Source organism: Leptidea sinapis, chromosome 13 (assembly GCF_905404315.1).
Source record: "Leptidea sinapis chromosome 13, ilLepSina1.1, whole genome shotgun sequence".
Taxonomy (NCBI): domain Eukaryota; kingdom Metazoa; phylum Arthropoda; class Insecta; order Lepidoptera; family Pieridae; genus Leptidea; species Leptidea sinapis.
In genome coordinates this window covers 5,612,715-5,633,383 of record NC_066277.1, presented here as the reverse complement: position 1 = coordinate 5,633,383, position 20,669 = coordinate 5,612,715, and the positions used below count along the sequence as shown (strand labels likewise).

Genomic DNA, 20,669 nt, shown 5'->3' with positions numbered 1-20,669 from the left:
GAACGGCTGCCAAAAGAAGAAAACAAAAAAAAAAAAGGAACGGCTTCACAGTATACCTACTAAATTGACGTCACACTGTAGTACTGTACTGTGCTCGCAGTGTATCATATATATATATATATTATTATTATACTCTTTGCAGTGTATATCGGAACACACCCTTCATGATTTGTGAGCCTTGTCATTTGACAATTGTGAAATGTGAATTGACATTTGCTATTGGATGTAATGTATTCGTAATTATTTTATTTTTTTAATAATTTAAAATTTATATAAATCAGATACGTAAACGTTATTAATTAATGCTCATTGCTTTGTGAATACATAGTCAGTTCTTTTAATATAGTCTAATAATGCTGTGAATCTTGTCTGAATATTCTCATTTCGAAAAGATTAATCAATGGCCGGTTTTGGCGATCATAGTTCCTTTTCATACAAACGGCCCTTTAGGTTGGAACGTAACAAAGAAACGAGCGATATATATGACACACGCTATCAACAAATATATGGATATCATACTCCTTTAAACGAGGAGTACCAAGGACCTCCTCTAGTCATGGATGACACATCTGAAGAAGGTACAATTTCTCGATACTTTCATTTACCCAAAGCATATACCTACATATAAATTAACAATAAATATTGGTCAGTAAAATGTAAATGTTGATTTTAACTATGGATATAAAATATGGACCCCAGACTAAAAAGTCAAAAATCCTGCACATTTGAGTGAAATACAGAATTTTAGCCGGCGTCTCTGTGTATGAAGCGATTTGTCGCGCTGAATTTTTAAGTACATATATGATTAATTTAATGCAAATTATTCAATTAAATAGATTCTCTTAACACAAATATAGTCCAGGTTTCACCCTGACACTATTTAAGAACCCCACCCATATACTAACTAGGACAAATCAGGGGAAACCCGGACAGATGGCAGCCTTACTCATGTGGGTAGTCACTCACTACACTACTAAGGGAAAGATACTAGACAGAGTAAAAGTTAGCAATGTTATTTATATTATTACCATTACCTGCAACCTTCTCTACCAGAGTAACCATATTAGTTGGTTTTCACATGCCATTAAATGTGGCAAATGTATGTGTGAAAATTTTCATTTCAATTGGGCTTATGGTTCTTGAGTATATATTTATAGATACATAGAGTAGATAGTATATATATATATATATATATATATATATATATATAAACTGTTAATGTTTTGCTATGCATTTTATTAACCTTGACATTTTCATTTCTATGAGGTACTCTTAAGCACAAACCATTTTTTAAATTAATAATTCCACACAGAACATATTCAAATAATAACATTTGCAAACAAGACATGGATAATCTAATACTTCTTAGCCATAAACATAACTTACTCTGACCATTGAGCAACTACTACAATAGTTATGATGAATGATTTCAAAGGACTGCTTGGTATTTTATAAAAAAATAAGAAAAATATCATTTTAATATGAAATTCATAAAGTCACATAAATTCAAACTGTGTTATGAATAATTTCTTGCAAGGTATTTCCAGAATGATATAACAAATTACCTTAAAAAAAAGTGTGTGCACGGAAGGTGTACACACACTTTTAAAAGCCTGGCAATAATTATGTGATTCCTCTTGCATTGCAGGAGATCAGTGTGAGTGGTGATCACTTGACACCAGGTGACGCCTATGCTAAAATTGTCCACTTGTTCCATAAAAAAAATACTTCCCTGTTTCCTGGCATCACTTCTAAGATTGTAAACAACATTCAAATAACTCTTATGAATTGTCAAAATGTTAAATTATGTTATATATATATTAGGTACTTTTTTTGTGCCTCAAGTAAGCAATTGTTACAGAACCCAATACATACATTACAACTGCTATAAGTGTGGCGAGCTTGTTGACTGAGAATCTATTGAGTCATCCATTTATTGTTTTACGGAGACAGTGTCAAGTAAGTGTAAAGACTACATGAGAATTCAATATTGGCATTGCATCCTTTTGAATCAACAATGGATTTTGTACTTTTTTCAATTTGTAAATTGCAGTATTTCACTTTAAACTACACACAATATTATAATTAATAATGGTTTTCAATGTGTAGGTCCATAATTGCTTAAAAAATTATCACATTGTGCCCTACACACTACTGCCTGTTGTGGCTCGTCTACACAGAAGGCAAGAAGTTACAACTCTATGGAAAGGTATTGGATCCACATGCATAGTCAAGGGTTTGAATCTAGCGGTTGAAGATGTTTTATCAAAAGTTACTGGTTGGCCAAAGTAAGTGCGTCAAAGTTAAAGCATTGTTTTATTACACCATTTTTGAAAGGTTGAATCAAAATTATAAGTGAGAAAACCTCATTAGCACTCCTTACTTTTCATAGCCTATAGGGAACTTGAATTCAATAAAAGTTATTTGTTGAATTCAAGTTCCCTAGGAAGACATTTCAAAAGCTGTGTAAACATACAGTCCGATCATGTTTAATATAATGAAATAAAATTTGTCAGTTTTATGTACTAGGGTATGAGATCTGAGGTTCTGTGTTTTGTAGGTAATAGTAGGTAGTATTGTTATAAATTGTTTTAATTATTTTTTTAAAACTTATTTTAGGGAATTCAAACAGTGTGGCTCCATTCTACAATACATGCAGCACATAACATTGAAATGGTAAATATGACATTTATAAATTATATTTCAAAATGTAATTTACTAATGAAAATAATAATATTTCAGTATTAGCATTGCCATAATAACACCATTCTACTCAGCTAGTTTAGTGGAAACAGTCCAAAGTGATATTGCTAGTGATAAGCCAGCACTTCTTGATGTGTTCAGAGATGGATTTATGCGCATATTAGAGTGGGGCTCACCCAGTCGAGGTAGAATGCTTCCAATATGGGCCATTGTCCTACCAACAGCAACATTTGGGATCACTAAGTACCTTGCACAGTAAGTGTGACAAATATTTAGTTATTATGTTGACATATTTAGTAACAATGTTTTCTTAAATAGAAATTCAGGTTTTTTAAACTAGAGATGTAATTCAATTTTCTGTTGAATGTTAACATTAAGTGTTTTATTTTTCAGATTAATCCTTAAGGGAATAACAGTAAGAGTCCTGAGATTCAAACAACGGCACAGGCATGAGCTGAGTGACTCCTACAATATTAACTCAAAAAATGCCTCAAACCCATTAATTGAAGATATTAATTTAAAAGCAAATATATTTTCATTTATTACAATGGAAATTATCTTTTACCCAGTAGAGACAATTATTCACCGCCTTCACATACAGGTATTCTTGTTTAAATAATAATTTACACTAAGCTGGTTACAGAGACATTACATACTTTTTGTTCTCATAGGTAATTATGTTTTTTCTTTGTAGAAAAAATCAATAATAATTATATTAATCTTAAAAGCTTGTTATTTCTTAAGTGTTATTTAACCTTCAGCAATGTACTTAAACTTATTTTAATTTGAAATTTTTAGGGTACCAGAACGATTATTGACAATCTAGATACAGGCACATCTGTCACACCTATTTTAACTGGATACCAAGGCTTTTTTGATTGTTACAACTCTACAATCGCTAAGGAAGGAGTTGGTGGGCTATATAAGGGTTTTGGAGCACTGGTTCTTCAGCTGGCAGCTCATCTAGCTATAATAAAATTAACAACACTTGTAGTCTCGGAAATGACAAATTTATTGAAACCAGCAAATTCACCTACAAATTCAGATGAGTCTGTTCTGAATCAGCAAAAATATCTTTTTAATTAGAAGTTATAGCAAAATAATTATAACAAATAAATTTTATTTGCCTTACATTAACAATAAAATTGTTCTTATATTTATTTTATTGTGAAAATATTGTATAGGCTTTTTGTTAAAAATCTTTAATTGATAAAACTTTTATTTAACAATAATTTGCTATTTGTATCTAGTTGTAAGTAAAATGTCAAAAATATTATCAAAGTACAATAGTAAAACGAATCTTCATAAAATCAAATTTATTGTTTTATTACATACCTACTTAAACACTGTATATATTATTCTCAATGAATGATCTAATGTGAGAGCACAAATCGACCTTTCAGTAACCGCCGCATTATAATTCTTCTGCCGTTAGGTGTGGAAATTCTATGTTCCCACCCATGACGACGAATTCTTTTAACTTCGTTTGGTCGTGGAAAGTAACAACGAACTTTAGTTCTAACAGATGATAATATACACGAATCTGGCTTCACCAACGAAGAACATGTTTGCATCCCTATCTTTGCTGTACCAACACTCTGTCTGAAATATAAAAAGGAAATATAGGTTTTTGTACACCTAATTACATTGTGCTAATGTTACCTTAGCTATTGTAGGTTATATACCTAAGTTGGTTAAAAACAGAAAAAATCAGCGAAGACATTGTCGTTATACGTCCTTTATAATTATCCGTAAAACGAGTAATTTGTTTTAACTTTTATCTTTATTATGCCAAAGCTATAATAAATTAATATTATGTCCGTCGACTTAACTCGGGACCACCAAAGAGAATATAAAATGTAAATACTACGTCTACTTGCGGCACGCTATGATTGCCGGTTTGACATATTATAATAGTGTTAAACTATTCTTATGTTTACAAAGTAAAACACATTCTAGTGCTTTGAACTGTCGTAAAGGTAGATAATGCTTCATATTTACAGTTAAATAAACCAAGCTTTGGAGATGTGTCGGGTAGAGAATCGATTTTTACCTCAAATAATAAGATAATAATAATAATATTGACATACTTTTTACACAAATTATCTTGCCCCAAGTTAAGCATATATAGCCTGTGTTATGGGTTACAAGACAACGATATATTTAATACAATATAATTACTTAAACATACATAAATTCATATAAACATACATATTAACATAAATACATTTAAACATCCATGTCTCGGAAACAAACATCCATATTCATCATATAAATGCTTGCACCTACCGGGATTCGAACCCGGGACCTCTAGCTTAGTAGGTAGGATCGCTAACCACTCGGCTATACAGGTCGTCAGGAATATAGTTTTCTTAGACCTGCTAAATTACAAGGCAATATAACAGGAAGCATTGTACAGTAGCTTCCGGAAAAACGGATGTGCACCACACCAAACACCAGAGTGGCATCTCATTAAAGCTTTTCACATTTAGTAACTACGTATTCACAATGAGCCATACCTGTCAGTTTTGAATCTAAAACGACTCCCAAAAACTTGACATGGTGATTAGTTGGAATTCGACGATTATCGTAAAATATGGAAATTGGAAGATGTAAACGTTGTAGCGTTAAGATAACTACCGAACTCTTAAGAGGTGAAAAGCTGAGACCATTTTCATCAATCCAAAATTTTACACAATCTAAGGAATTTGATATCCGGCTAAATAATTAACTAAATGTGTTACCCATGGCATATAATACTAAATCATCAGGTTATTGAAGCATGTTAATAGAGTTCGGAAGTGAAGATTCCAAATTATGAGTATATAGGTTAAAAAGTATCGGACTGAGTACAGATCCTGGAAGTGAACTTGTGTTGTTCTACCTGACAGAAGTTTTATAATAAAGTTAGTTAAAATATCCGGAATTGCAAGTTTATTCCATTTTATGTTGAAGAACATGGAGATTGACATTATCATAAGCTGATTGCAAGTCTAAAAAGACTGCAATAGCTGATTCATGATGTGTAAAAGCCAATAGCATATTTGTCGTAGAAGTACCCACACTATCCAAAGTGCTCCTACCTTTCCTGAATCCAAACTGTGATTCGGGTAGTATTCCACGATTTTCAATAATCCATTCAAGACGATTTTTTACCAAATTCTCAGCAAATTTTGCGATGATAGGTGATACTGCTATTGGGCGCTATAATGAATTGGGCGATATAATTGTTGAATGAACAAACTCAAGTCATTTGTACAGTGTCTTAAATCAAAGCTCCTCCTCCTCGCGTCGTTTTCCTCATTACTGAGGGTCGTGACTAATATCAAAACATTTCTTTTAGGTAACAGTGAAATGCCAATGTATTCGCATCGCGGGTCAATAAATAATTTTAAAAACAATAAATTCTGAAATATTTTTTTTAAATCTAGGCAACTCTGGTACAGTGAAAGGTAACATATGGGTATGTTCCGATATGCTCTGCGAGCACTGCTCAGTACTATCACTGTAGAAAATTTCGTTTTGTACATTTTATGTACTGGCAGTATACTGCTGCAGTACACTAGGGAAATATATGACGTCATAAATTGCTGCCATATTCTACTGTGAGCACTAGCGTTTTCGAGGTAAGGTACTCGCAGTACTTTGATCACGTGATCAGTCAAAACCACTCGATTGCCTAACGTTTTACACAATACCTACAGTTTAATCCCAAATATTTTTTATTTGACAGTACTCCAACAACAGTTTTTTTTAAATGAACTAGAAAACTTTAATACACTCATTTGAACGCTGTGTCAAAAAATGCGGCTGACAGTATACGGGATTGCGTTCCGTTTTAAATAGTAAGCAGTATAACTGGCTATAAAGGAACGGCTTCACAGTATACTAAATTGACGTCACACTGTACAGTGGTCGCATATCGGAACATACCCTTAGTGTTTAAATTCTCTTTGGTGAATGGCTAAATGCCAATGTATTTGCATTTTGCATCCCGTGCCAATGAATAAATTAAAAAAAAAACAATATGAAATTAATATGGCGGACAAAAATAACAAGGGCGCTAAAATAATATTTTCTTTTAATAATAGCTAAATAATTTGGTGCGGATAAAACACTAACTTGGTGTCTGTAGATAATGCTTGATAAGAATTTTATGTGGTTGGTTAAATTAAAGGTATGACAATTGTTTATTTTTTTCTTGTTTGTTATATTGTCATTATTGTTTAGTGTATAGTTTCGACGCCTGAGATTAAGTTACATTCGAGGATAAAAATAAGTTTTCTTGTGTTTCTTATTTCAGTAAAAGAATGTCTTCGATCAAAGTTAATTTTGAAATTGGTCACGAGGCGTCAATGAGAGCGAAAACAACTCCAAAGGGGTTCACTCACGATTGGGAAGTTTTCGTCCGCGGTCAAGAGGGTGCTGAAATAAGTCATTTTGTTGACAAAGTGGTGTTCCATCTTCACGAAACGTTTCCAAAGCCAAGAAGAGGTAATATTTTAGCTGTCCACTCTTCTGTATAATATTTATTTTACGAAGACTATCTGAAAAAATTCGCAATCATCATCGCTGATTTTGATATTAGGTATCAATCTTCCTTATCATTTATTTATTTTAATTAATCTTTTTTTACTTTCAGTTGTTAAGGAGCCCCCATTCACGATAAAAGAGTCAGGTTATGCTGGGTTCTTTTTGCCAATAGAGATTTACTTAAAAAATAAGGATGAACCGAAGAAAATAAAATTTTCATATGATTTAACACTGCAACAGTGTGGATGCCTTAAGGACCGCTATATTTTCCAGAATCCTAATGATGAATTTAGAAGAAAGTTGTTGAAGGGTGGTGGCATACCTGTTATAAATAATGCATTTTATACTAATCCAGATCAAGAAAGTAGAAGCCGAGATTCCTTCACAGATGAAAAACAGCAGCTAGTTAGTAAGCCAAAACATTCTTCCGAAAATACAAAAAAAATGAAAGCAAAAGAATACAAGGAAGAGATTCCTCTCAGAACAAGCAGCTTTGAAACACTTTTTGGAGCACCTATACAAAAACCATCAAAAGTTTCACCTGATCCAAAGAAAATTGAGAAAAGTTTACCACCAGTTAAGTCGGAAAAGAAAGACAAAGAAAGAACAAGTTCAGAAAAGAAATCAAAACATGAACACAAAGAAGCAAAACAGGATAAAGTTAAAAATAAAGAAGAAAGAGAAAAACAAAAAATGGAAAAAGTTAAAAACCATAACAAAGACCAGGAAAAGAATAAGGACAAACCTAGTAAAAGATTAAATGAAAGACCACCATCAACCGAACCACCCAAGAAAAGATGCTCTAGCCCAAGTCGTAAAATTCCTAGCCCTATATCACGTTCTACTAGTGCATCAAGTATTAAAGAAGAATACAAAGCTCCTAAGTATGGCATGGAAAATTTTGAACAAAAAAAAACAAAAGAAGAACGGCCACCTGATATGAAACCAGAAAAAGAGGCTAAAGAAAAGAAGAAAAAAGAGAAAAAAAGTCATGACCGCGACAAAGAAAGGAAAGAAAAAAAGGAACATAAAAAAGAAAGCCATAAAACTAAAGAAGCTCCTCCAGAACCACCCAAAGAAAAGTCTAGAGAGGTTCTTAGAGAGAAGGAAACAAAGGAATCACCTGTGAAAGATAAACCACTAAAACCAGAAAAGGCATTAAATAAATTTTCCATTGAAAACCTCAAGAAAACACCCCCACCAGATCGAGATGAACGTATGGACACTTATAAAACAAAAGAGAAAGGAGACTCAGAAAAAAAACATAAGCATAAGAAAAAGGACAAAAAGCGTGATGAGTCTAAAGAAAAGCACAAAGAGTCTAATAAAGAAAAGAAACACAAACATGAAAAAACTAGAGAATTAGTACAAGAAACAAAACCTGAAGCCATTGAACATAGAGAAACACCAATAGCAAAACCAGAACTTGCCTCTCCAATATCAATTGATACAGCATCACAGTGTAGCTCAAAGAGTGGGTTGACAAAACCAATCCTAATAGAAACTGAAGATATTACCAGTAGTCACTCTGAATCTGAAGCATCTATTATTAATGATGATGAGGAAGATGATGATGTTAAGATGAAAATTGAACATCCATCACCTGAGACAGTTGTAAAGCGGGAACCATCTCCTGAACCTGAGCCAGAGCAAGAACCGGAGCCAAATAAACCTGAATTAATCCCAGAATCTGTTCAGGCAGCTCCCCCTACACAGCCAAAACCAAAAAAACACAAAGATAAATCATCAAAGAAGGAGGAGAAAAGAAGAAAACGAAAGGCTGCAGAAGAAGAAAATGCAAATCGCAAAGTTGCCAAGCCGGCTGATTCTGGTCCTTCTAGTCAAGACATTGAAAGGGGAGAAAGTAGTACATCTTTAACAATGGAAACCAAAGTACAAGACAATGGTGTTTCAAGCAGTCTCGGTGAGGATGCAGAGCCTGGTGACTTATCCCCTGATTATATGGTTCAATTGAGGGGTCTGCAGCAACGAATAATGATGATAAAAAGCAATGAAGATCTCGAGAGGGTAGTAAACCTAATAGCAGAAACAGGGAAGTATGAGGTGACCACTCAAACATTTGACTTTGATTTATGTCTGTTGGATCGATCTACAGTGCAACAGTTGATTCAATTAGTGGGATGCTAACTACTCATACATAGTATTGTTGTGAAAATAATAATGTATATATAATTTGTACAGATATTTAAGAGTTGTGAACAGCAATATAGTATAATCACTGATATTGAGTTATATCAATATAATATATTTGTAAAATAGAGAATAAGTTACAAATAATCTCATATATAATATACAAATTACACTTAAAGTTTGTGATTATTCTAAAGAAGTTATATGTGCAATATTGTAGGCATGTAATGTAAAAATGTATAAGACTGTTGAATTTATACTAGAAAAGCCTATTGTATATTTTGTACAGTATTGTATACATAATAATATATTAAGGAATATATCTATAGTTGTTGTCAAAGTTTTTGGCACACAGCCAAATGGTGTGTCATGTTGAGATACATCTGTGTCCCGCAAACTTTGGCGATAACTATAGTGATCATTCAAGGTTGTAAGATATCTGGTGGGCTGTATTAATGTGTGGTTTCAATCATAGTTTTAGCAGAAAGATTTTATTCGTACACAAATTTTAACGCATTTTACTAGGTTTTCTAATATATTTAATAGTAGCAACAATCTGGCACTGTTATTTATTTTGATACTTCTCAATTTACATCACATCTCTATGTAAGTAATTGTGATTTGTTGCATAATTTATTTAAGTTGCTCACTATGTATTTGTTACGTAAATTATTTTATTTATCTTTATTTTAGTTTTATTTAAAAAATATATAGTTGTCTATAATTTTTTTTTTGTTGCTCAACAAGATCAAGTTTCTTCATAAATCTCGAGCGATTGCAAATTCCGTGGCCATCTGGAGGACAAAGTCAAATTGGCTTTGAAGAAGCTGGGCGTCCTTAAAAGAGCACGTCAAACTTCAAGCCGGCCCACATTCTAGCACTCTTACAAAGCGCAGGTCCGGCCACATATGGAGTATTGCTGTCATCTCTGGTGCACCCCAGTATAAGCTCGATCCTTTGGACTGCGTGCAACGCAGAGCAGCTCAAATTGTTGGGGACCCAGTGCTCTGTGAATGACTGGATCACTTGGTGTTGCGTAGGGGCGTCGCTTCATTGTGTGTCTTCTATCACATCTAACATGGGGAGTGTTCCGAAGAGCTGTTTGACATGATTCCTGCCGCCGAATCCCACTTTCGAACGCCACTAATTAAGATATCATCCCCATATGGATGTGTGGTTATCGTCCACAGTGCGGTTTTCAAGGAAGTTTCTTCCACAATCGACCAAGCTGTGGACAGAGCTTCCTTGTGCGGTGTTTCTAGGACGACTCGCTTGTGATTCCTCTGGTATTGCAGGAGAATGAGATCGGCGGTGATCACTTAACATCACGTGCCCCTCGCTCGCTTGTCCTCTCTTCCATAAAAAAATAACAGTGTTGGTTATCAAAAGACAACCTACTGGACAAGTGCACATGAACTGAAGCAGGATTGTAAAAGCCACACTCCACTACCATTGCCATTTGTGAATGGAGGTTCTCTACTCGGTCAAAATGTATTATTTAAACAATCATATGATAACAACATACCCAGATGTACTAAAATATGTTGGCATGTTGTAATTATCAGAAAATGAGCAAAACGCGTGTTTCGATTAAGTATAAGAATAATTGAAAAGTTTTTAAAAATGTATGGTAAAGGTTACTACTACTGAAATACAGCATAAAACATTTTTGAATTATTATGTACGTTCTAATCAAAGCCTAGCTTTTATAGTAGCTCTTAATTATGGCCCTTAATAGCCGTTTGTTTAATTACAGATCAATAATCTAAGTAAGCAGGAGAGCTTTACCAAAAATGGCTGGATAAAAAACGATGGCTGGTCCATGCGTCAACTCGTGAATGGGTGCTTCTTATGGTGCCAGGTCGACCTGTTATAGTTAAAAAGTAAATTAATTTTTTGGATGCTATTACTAATTGTGACCGTAATGACGACCATCATGTTAACGAAGCAACCTAACACACAATTAATTTAAGCATGAATATTTACTTCGGTACCTATCTACATCGAAATGATCTCTTAAAGCCGGGTACTCGTTAGCGAGCTGTAACCGTAACCGGTGCATGCACTGTAACCAAAAAACATAGTGTGTGCGTGGTTCGCTAACCTGCTGCTAGCGTTACCCGTTCGGTTGGCAGCGAGCCGCGCTTACAACGTAGTCTTTTCTGAACCACATTGCACGTAACTGTAACCGTTACTGTTACGAAAAACAGTGTGTAGGTACGTGGTTGGCAACCCTGCAACGGACGCTACATGAACGACAATCAAGTAAGTAATCACGTAAAATATTGAATCGTCGCTGTGTCAAATCACAACAACTAACTTATGTAATTTTGTGTTCAGTGTGTTGCAAATCTCTTCATAATGCCTACCGATGCGGACGCATAAATTCCGAGAAAATTCTGTGTCCAACCCAACTACTACGCACGTATCCACGAACCACATGGAGGTAGGTTTTACAGCTGTCCTAAAAGAAATACGAGATTTTCCATCAGACTTCAATGAAAAAATGAGACTTCAATGAAATTGGACATAAATACCCTTCAAGATATTCAAGCGTGTACGAACGGCTTTCAAATTATTAAAAATAAGTAACTATACGGAATTGGAAAAATGTTTTTCTGACATAGAAGATAGATTTACTAGGTTTGCCGTTTGAGTCAATGAAGTTTTATACATATAGGCAATGCACCTCATACAAAATCAGAGCCGAAATATGGCACATGCCACAAATGACATCATAATAAGCTTCAACATCTATGTCTATACATTTCTGCGTTTACTCCAGTTTTTAAAATTTTATTGGTCAATAGGCAGCAATGTAAACACTATTTCAGTGTCTATTCTATTCTTTCTAGTGGCTTCTGTGGATGGGGCACCACAACTCGCCAATGTCACGTTTCAGTAGACCAACAAGCTTAGAGTGTGTCATTTGATCGGTGTAAACGAATTTATAAGTGATTATAGTAATGACCGGTGCCCAGAATCAAAACAGATTTATTTTCTTATTATACCTGAAACAAATATACATGCTGTTAGATTATAATGGATAAACACTGATAATATTACTTATATAAAACTTTTATTGTGTTAGTTATAACTTAATATTATTCTGTTTAATATATTTACATAAAGTATTTACAAAAGGAGTGAAAACAAAGGTGAGGAGGCATTTCATGAAGGTGGGGCGGGGGATTTCAGGAGGTATAAAGTTGTACAAGGAAGACTTCATTATAGGGCAATTAAAGAATAAATGGTCTACATTTCCCTCATCAAGTCCACATTCACATAGAGAATGGTCTCTACTGGAATACTGGAGTGCAAGAGTGTTTTTTTTTTTTTTTTTATGGAATAGGAGGACAAACGAGCGTACGGGTCACCTGGTGTTAAGTGATCACCGCCGCCCACACTCTCCTGCAACACCAGAGGAATCACAAGAGCGTTGCCGGCCTTTAAGGAAGGTGTACGCGCTTTTCTTGAAGGTACCCATGTCGTATCGTCCCGGAAACACCGCACAAGGAAGCTCATTCCACAGCTTTGTAGTACGAGGGGGAAAGCTCCTTGAAAACCGCACTGTGGAGTACCGCCACACATCCAGATGGTGGGGATGAAATCCTAACTTGTGGCGTGTCGTGCGAAGGTGGAATTCGGCGGCAGGAATCAGGTTGAACAGCTCTTCGGAACACTCCCCGTGATAGATGCGGTAGAAAACACACAAGGTTTAAGCGTAACCGGCAAACTGTTGATATTATTGATTTATTGGGGAATCTAAATTTCGAGAACCACGGTTTTAAAGGGATTACAGGTTGTATATCACCATAAAAGACGCCTTTAGCAGTTTTGGAAACCTGCCAGATGTTTGACCACCTCTCAAACATATTTATTTTCAAAGTGGAGCACAAGTCATGAGAGAAGATTTGAGAATGTTGTTGGGAACCTGTATGAGCAGCTGACCTGGCACAAGCATCAGCATTTTCATTGCCGATTATACCTGCATGGCCTGGTATCCATGCTAGAACTATGTTGATGTTGAGATCATAGCACTCTTTCAAGTTTTCTCTTATCTTAAGTATAATTGGAAACCTACTTTTTGAGCGAAATGGATTTGAGAGGATGGATTGAAGGCAGCTTTTGGAGTCTGATAATATAATAGAATTGTTTAGGCCATGGGACTTAATAAATAAAATAGCTTCAAGTATAGCAATTGCTTCCCCTGTGAATACCGAAGTGACAGTTGGGCAGCTATAACTTAATACAATTCTTGTGGAGGGGATCCATACTGCAACACCAACTGGGCTCATGTGTATTTTAGAAGCATCAGTGAAAATCTTATGCCAATTTTGGAAATCTGAATGCATAACATGAGAAAATGTTTTGTTAGCTTCTATGGTGAACTTATTAATGCCCAGATCTAAAATTATTAAGGGTTGGAAGGTGAGTGCATTGAAAGGCATTGAGAATAGCGGTAATTTCGAAAGTTGAAAAAAGGGGTTAGGGAGTTGAGAGTACAATAGGTAACTATGGGCAAGAAATGATCTCTTATCTTGAGAAATTTGGTTATTGTTGTATAGGCCAACTAATTGATCTAATTTATGCAGCAAAGGGTGATCCCGGAATTCCGCAAATTTAAAAAACAGTTTATTAGCGAGGAACTGTCGACGAAGCGAGAGGGGAGGTTCTACACACTCGACCTGCATAGCATTAATAGGACTAGATTTCATAGCTCCTAATATAATGCGCAAACATTTTGCCTGTAATTTGTCTAACTTATCTAAACCTGCCTGGCAAAACATTGCCTGGAACCAAAAGTAACGTACCATAATCCATGTGGCTACGAATTATGGCATTGTATAGCAATCTTTGGGTGAAGGGGTGAGCCCCCCACCAAACGCCAGATAATGAGCGAAGGATATTAATATTTTTTTCACACTTTTGGGAGATGTAGTTAAAGTGCTTTACACCTGTCAATTTTTGATCCAACCATACACCCAAGAACTTAACATTATCGACAAAAGGAACTTCAATATTGTAAATTTTGACTTTGATTACAGGGAGACGTCTTTTGTTGGTGAATAAAACTACCCTACTTTTGGAAGGTGATAGTGTTAGCCCATGTTGCAAGAGGTATGATGAGAGATATTCTAGAGCATGACTCAAACGATTAGAAGAAGCCTGTATAGACTTATCAGAAGTATATAGAACAATATCATCTGCATATTGCAAGATTTGGCAAAAGGGGGTAACTGTGCTAGAAATATCAGAGGTATACAGGTTGTATAGTAAAGGACTGAGAACAGAACCTTGAGGTAAACCTTTCCAAACTGTTTTAGGAGGTAGGTATGAGGATGGGCCTTTAATGGTAATTGTTCGCTCCATTAGCATATTGCATATGAATCGAGTTAACTTCGCTGGAATACTCAGCTGAATGAGTTTGCTCCTGAGCAGAGGAAGAGACACGTTATCATATGCGGATTCTATATCTAGAAAAACTGCCAAAAGAGGTTCTTTTTGGAAAAGGGCTAATCTTATATCAGTGGTAAGGATACCCAAGCTATCTAATGAGCTCTTCCCCTTTCTGAATCCAAACTGGGAATCGGAAATGAGGTTATTGTATTCAACAAACCACTCAAGTCGATGTTTGATCATATGTTCACATATTTTTGCAAGAGCAGATGATAGGGCAATAGGTCTATAACTGGTGGCTTTAGATGGACTCTGACCTGGTTTGAGTATAGAAATGATCACTTGATTTTTCCAAGATGGAGGTATGGCACCGACATCAAATAGGTTATTGATAATTTTGAGATAATATTCTTGGGATCTGATTGAAGATTGTTTAAGGAAAGAATAGGGGATGCCATCGGCCCCGGGAGAAGTGTCAACTAAGCCATCCAATGCCAGAAGGAGTTCTGAAAAAGAGAAAGGGGAGTCTAAACTATGAGTTGATGAGAGAGGGATTGGAGGTGAAGGGAGATGGTCTTCATTAGGGACTGAAGGGGGTGACAACCTATCTGCAAAGGATTCAAGCCATACAGATGGATCTACACTTGAGTCATGCTCCGAAGGATTGTAAGAACCCCTAAATTTTTTAACTTGTTTCCATACAATTGTAGATGGAGTACAGGGAGATTAGCTCTGGCAAAAATTGATCCAACCTTGTTTTTTCTTTTTGGCAAATAAATTAGTGGCCTTGGCAGCAGCTTTTTTATAATTAATGAAGTAAGTCAAAGTCATACTCCTATTATATGTTTTTTCGGCTAATTTTCTATCCTTAGCAGCCTTGGTGCAATCTGAATCCCACCAAGGAGTTGAAATTTTACTATTGGATGGTTTTTTTATGGGAAAATTTTGGTCAGGACTAAATATCATGGCCTCTGCTAATTTATTATAATTTTCAACAGCATTTGAATGGTTAGGATTGGGAAAGCTTAAAATTTTTTCATCAAGGCAAGTGGAAAATTGCTGCCAATTAGCATTTGTTAATCTGTATTTGAGAGAAGGGGAAAAATTTTGAGCAGGGATTACTTTATCAGGTAATGAAATGATAATAGGATAGTGATCACTGCCATTGGAATTTTGAAGGATGTTCCAAGAAATAAGAGAAGCAAGACAAGGAGAACATAGGGTCAGGTCAAGCGCACTTTTTGGATTTTGAGAAGGAGCAACCCTGCGGGTTGGAGAGCCATCATTTATTATGCAGAGATTACATTCATCAAAAATATCAAGAAGGGAAAGAGAAAAATAATCAGTAGTGCTAGAGCCCCAAGACATGTGATGTGCATTAAAATCTCCCATTAGAATCATAGGAGAGGGAATAGACGAGATTAAATGGAGGATGTCTGCAATCATAGTTGAATGAGGTTGAGGGATGTATATAGAGACCATGGAGATGTTCAAAACTTTTGCAGCAACAATATTTATACCAGCATGTTAGTTTGGAAGGATTATTGGGGAAAAGGGAAGGGTGCGTCTTATAAATAAGGCACAGCCTGCACCAACACCATCTGCTCGATCATCCCTGAGGCATGCATAGCCCGGGACCCTGAAGTGTGATCCAGGGGCCAGCCATGTCTCAGATATGGCGATGGCAGAGGGAAGGTATTTATTTATAAGATGAATAAGGCTTGGTTTCCTAGGACGTAGGCTTCTGGTGTTCCATTGAAGGATGGTCACTGGGGCCATGATTGTTACAAAGGGATAAGATGTGAGATAGTTTATGGGCAACGTTGGACGGTATGTTAAGAGTGTTACTTGATATGAGACTTAGAATGAGTGAAAGGAGAACCTCCAGGAGGTTTTCATTCTGTACTGTAGAGGAGGGAATAGACTGATGCATTAATGCTGAGCCATTGGGGAACACTGAAGGTACCTCAGCAATAATGGCCTGATGAGCAGCTTTATCATAGGACTTGCTTAATGGGGCTCTAGAGTGTGGAAGAGAAGTAACAGTTTTCCTATATGAGGTAGTTGGAGCAGAAGGAATACTAGTCTGTCTCGTGTGGGTTGTAGGGGCATTATGGGATGAGGAAGGATTACTTAGAATTTCTGTGAATGGCCTTGTAGATTTTGGGCAACGCTTTGCTGCCTCTACATAAGAGATGTTCTCTTGTGACATTATTATTTTAATTGTTCTTTGCCTACCATGTTCAGGACAACCTTTATTGGTGGAAAAATGTTGTCCAGAACAATTAATACAATTTGCATCTTTTTCTAGTATATTACATGAGTCACCAGAGTGGGATTGGGCACATTTATAACACCTTGAGTTGGATCTGCATGTAGTTTTAATGTGTCCAAATCTGCTGCAGTTCTGACATTGAATGGTGGGGAAGAGGTAAGTTTCTACTGGAAGGGAGTTATGGAATAGGAATATTCTGGTAGGGAGTGATTGTCCTTGGAAAGTAATAACTATAGTTTGGGTTGGGATCCAAGAAACTTTATTATCCTCAATAACTTTTCTATTGAGTCTGCGAGCTTTTAAAATCTTTCCACAACCTGTGGGAAGATCAACTGACTCGACAAACTCATTCATGGATAAGTCCACCGGAACCTGGCGGACAATACCCATCTTTGTAATATTATAATTAGGTATATTTGCTTCATATTTGTTTGCAGTTAAAAGTGGGTTATCTAAAAATTTGTTGGCATCTGAAGCTGATTTGAAGGTTACTGCTATTTTATTCCTACCAACTTTTTGAATACCATCCGGGCATATATTGGCAACTTTATGTCTGTGTAAAAGTTGACCAAATTTTATAGGTCTTATTGTTAAACCTGAAGAGGGATCTTCTTCAGTGCGGGAAACATGAATAATAAATGGACCTTTATCTAATGAGGTGTATTCTTTAATCCCCACAACTAAAGTTGGGTGATTATATATATTCTGTATGGATGCAGAAGCCATATCGGTATCAATAATTGTCTTTTTAGAGACTGCATTTGCGTTATGTGTTGCGCTGTCCTGTAAACGACGTTTTTTTTTTTTTATATTTATTAATAAAAAACAAATTTTACATTGCGGTTTCAAAGCAATAAAAACCACTGAGGTTTGTACAATTGCTAAATTAAGTCTACACCAACAGAGTTAAATTAATAAAAGAAAAAAATAGTTCACAATCACTTAGCTATACATTATAATTATACAAATAAAAGTAAAAGTACTTGATACAATTAATAGTTAAGCACGATAAGTTGATCGGTGGTCAGTCAAGTCTTAAAAAGTATTTTTTTAAATTAGTCTCAGTCAACGAGTCGGTCAAGTCACGTGGCAGTTTATTAATCAGTCTAGGTACTATGTAAGCTGTTGTTCTTTCACCGAACGCATTGGATGCCCGAGGCATGTGCAGCCGGTTTAGACTAACAGCGCGCGTATACACGGGGTGATCTATGGCTGTTTTTAATTTATTATTAAAATAATTTTCTTTTAATATTGCATATTCAATTTGCTTAAATATTGACAACACTTGACAATGCTTAAATAGCCCGCTTTCGTTACCCTGAAATTTACGTTTAATTTGATTTGATACTATTTTTTTAAGAATTTGAATTTTATTAATTTTGTCAAGGTACGAATTGTAAGTACGACCGTAACTGCTCAGTCCATACTGAACGTACGATTCGGCTAACGCGTTATAGAGCATTATTTTTACTTTATAGGGTATGCGATTTTTAAGAATTGAGATACTTGCAAGGAATTGTCTAAGTTTGTTGCATACATAGTCCACATGATTACTCCATTAAAATTTATCATCTATTATTAACCCAAGATATGTGTGAGATCTAACTATTTCCAAGGGTGTGCATTTACATGAGTGATAGTTTTTATGTAGGCAGACATGTTCGTGAGCTGTTATGTTTTTGATTGGTAATTTCTTAATAAACGGTGATTTTATCAATAAGAGCTTAGTTTTATTTGGATTAAGAACAAGGCCTACATCATGACACCACCGGGTAAGGTTATTGACGTCCTGTTGCATAAAATCACAAGCCTTTATTGGATCTTTGTCCGCGATTACGAGACAAGTGTCGTCCGCAAACTGGAAACAAGTGCAGTTTTTTATACAATCTTTGATGTTATTGACCTATGAAAGAAAGTGAAGCGGCCCTAATACTGAACCTTGAGCGGTGCCCTTTCTCGCCATGACTGGCTTACTCAACGTGTTGTCTATTTTCACTTTGTATGTCCGATTTTTTAGATAGTCACTGCACCATTCCAGTAATGGACCACGGACTCCACAAAAGTCTAACTCCTGAATAAGTTGATTATGCAACAAAGTATCAAAGGCGCGAGAGAAGTCTATAAATAATACTAAAACGTGTTTTTTAAGATCTAAGTGACTATTCACTTCGTCAGTAAATTTTGATAAAAGGATTGAAGTACTCTTACCAGCCTGGAATCCAAATTGATTTTGTTGTAGTACTTCATGTTTCCTGTAAAAACCATGTATTTGTTCGCATATAAACTTTTCAACAATTTTATCAATCGATGATAGTATTGTTATGGGTCGATAGTTATCATAATCACTATGTTTACCTTTTTTAAATATAGGCCTCACACAGCCTTCTTTTAATTCATTTGGGTAATGACTTTTGCTTATACTGCAATTTATTAAGTTTGCAATAGCCGTGGAGACATCTCTTCCAATTAATTTAATATCTGATACCTTGATACCATCCAGACCAGGTGCCTTACGTGAATTTAAGTTTTTTATAATTTTATAGACCGAATCGCTTGAAGCTTTTTTTAAAAAGATACTGGAATCATTTGGTTGGCGGCAATTATTTTGTTTATAAAGTTTTATGTTGCATGTTGGACTAATATCATTCACTGCATTATCAAAGCTTTTCGCAAAGTTATCTGCAATGATTTCAGTATGCAACCCTTGCGCATTGAATGCCTTAAGAATTGCTAAATCAATAGATGATGACACACGACCTAACATTTGGTTTATTATTTGGTACATTTTTTTTTGTATTTCTAAAGTTATTACTAATTTCTTTTAGGTAATATGAATTTTTTTTAGCTTCTAAAACCTTGTGTATCTTGTTACGAACTTTATTATATTCTAATCTTAATTTAGGATCGTAATCATTATTTTTCCATTTGCGAAAGAGTTTCTCACGCTTTTTACAAAGTTCATTGATATTATTATCGATCCAAGGCAGCGTACATTTATTTTTACCATTATCTAAACCTATCCTTTTTTTCACAGTACTTGTAGCCGCATTGTTAGCATTATGAAAGGATCGACAAATAAAATTATAAATATCATACGGGGATTTCATGTCGTTTGTCACAGACCATTTAACGTTTTTTAGTTCCCGAAAAAGAATGTCATAGTTAATTTTTTGTTTGATATCACCCTGTGTACGCTCGGGCTGTGCATCGCCAATGCAAGCGAAGACAAGGCCTCGATGGTCCGCCAGTACAATATCTAACGCCGCCTAGTACGGATTTAATGTGGGGAAGCGTGCAAAAATGTGGTCGATACAAGATTTGGTTTCATAGTTTTGTTTCATTTCAATTCTCGTATAATCGGATATACCACACATTAATCCATGCTCGCTGAGTGTTGCTAGATATGAATCTTTATATGTCGATCCAGGTAATGGAATATCCGGAGGATCCGGAGGTTCTGGGGGGGTTATATCCATAATGGATAAGTTGGTAGTAAGTATAAGTTAGTAAGCACGCAATTAGATATCTATGTTAAATTGTTAATAAATACTTACTAGTAAAAATACTCCACCACCAATAAGATAATAAAAACTGCTATACACAAGTT

General features: G+C 35.4%; 3 protein-coding genes across 3 annotated transcripts; 2 read left to right on the top strand and 1 right to left on the bottom strand.

The window, feature by feature from the left end:
- The first annotated feature begins 198 nt into the window (after nt 1-198).
- LOC126967686 (mitochondrial outer membrane protein SLC25A46) lies at nt 199-4,018 on the top strand. Its single transcript, XM_050812267.1, has 7 exons — nt 199-578; nt 1,862-1,959; nt 2,110-2,288; nt 2,620-2,676; nt 2,743-2,958; nt 3,097-3,304; nt 3,502-4,018. The coding sequence occupies exons 1-7, from the start codon at nt 401-403 to the stop codon at nt 3,787-3,789; spliced, it is 1,224 nt and encodes a 407-aa protein (XP_050668224.1). The 5' UTR covers nt 199-400; the 3' UTR covers nt 3,790-4,018.
- On the bottom strand, nt 4,005-4,561 carry LOC126967687 (39S ribosomal protein L34, mitochondrial). The gene is made up of 2 exons (XM_050812268.1): nt 4,389-4,561; nt 4,005-4,305 (listed from the first exon to the last, which is right to left on the bottom strand). Exons 1-2 carry the CDS (start codon nt 4,424-4,426, stop codon nt 4,077-4,079), a joined length of 267 nt encoding a protein of 88 aa, XP_050668225.1. The 5' UTR covers nt 4,427-4,561; the 3' UTR covers nt 4,005-4,076.
- Nucleotides 4,562-6,711: 2,150 nt separating this feature from the next.
- LOC126967685 (protein AF-9) lies at nt 6,712-10,072 on the top strand. The gene is made up of 3 exons (XM_050812266.1): nt 6,712-6,880; nt 7,007-7,197; nt 7,346-10,072. Exons 2-3 carry the CDS (start codon nt 7,014-7,016, stop codon nt 9,382-9,384), a joined length of 2,223 nt encoding a protein of 740 aa, XP_050668223.1. The 5' UTR covers nt 6,712-6,880; nt 7,007-7,013; the 3' UTR covers nt 9,385-10,072.
- The last annotated feature ends 10,597 nt before the right edge of the window (nt 10,073-20,669 follow it).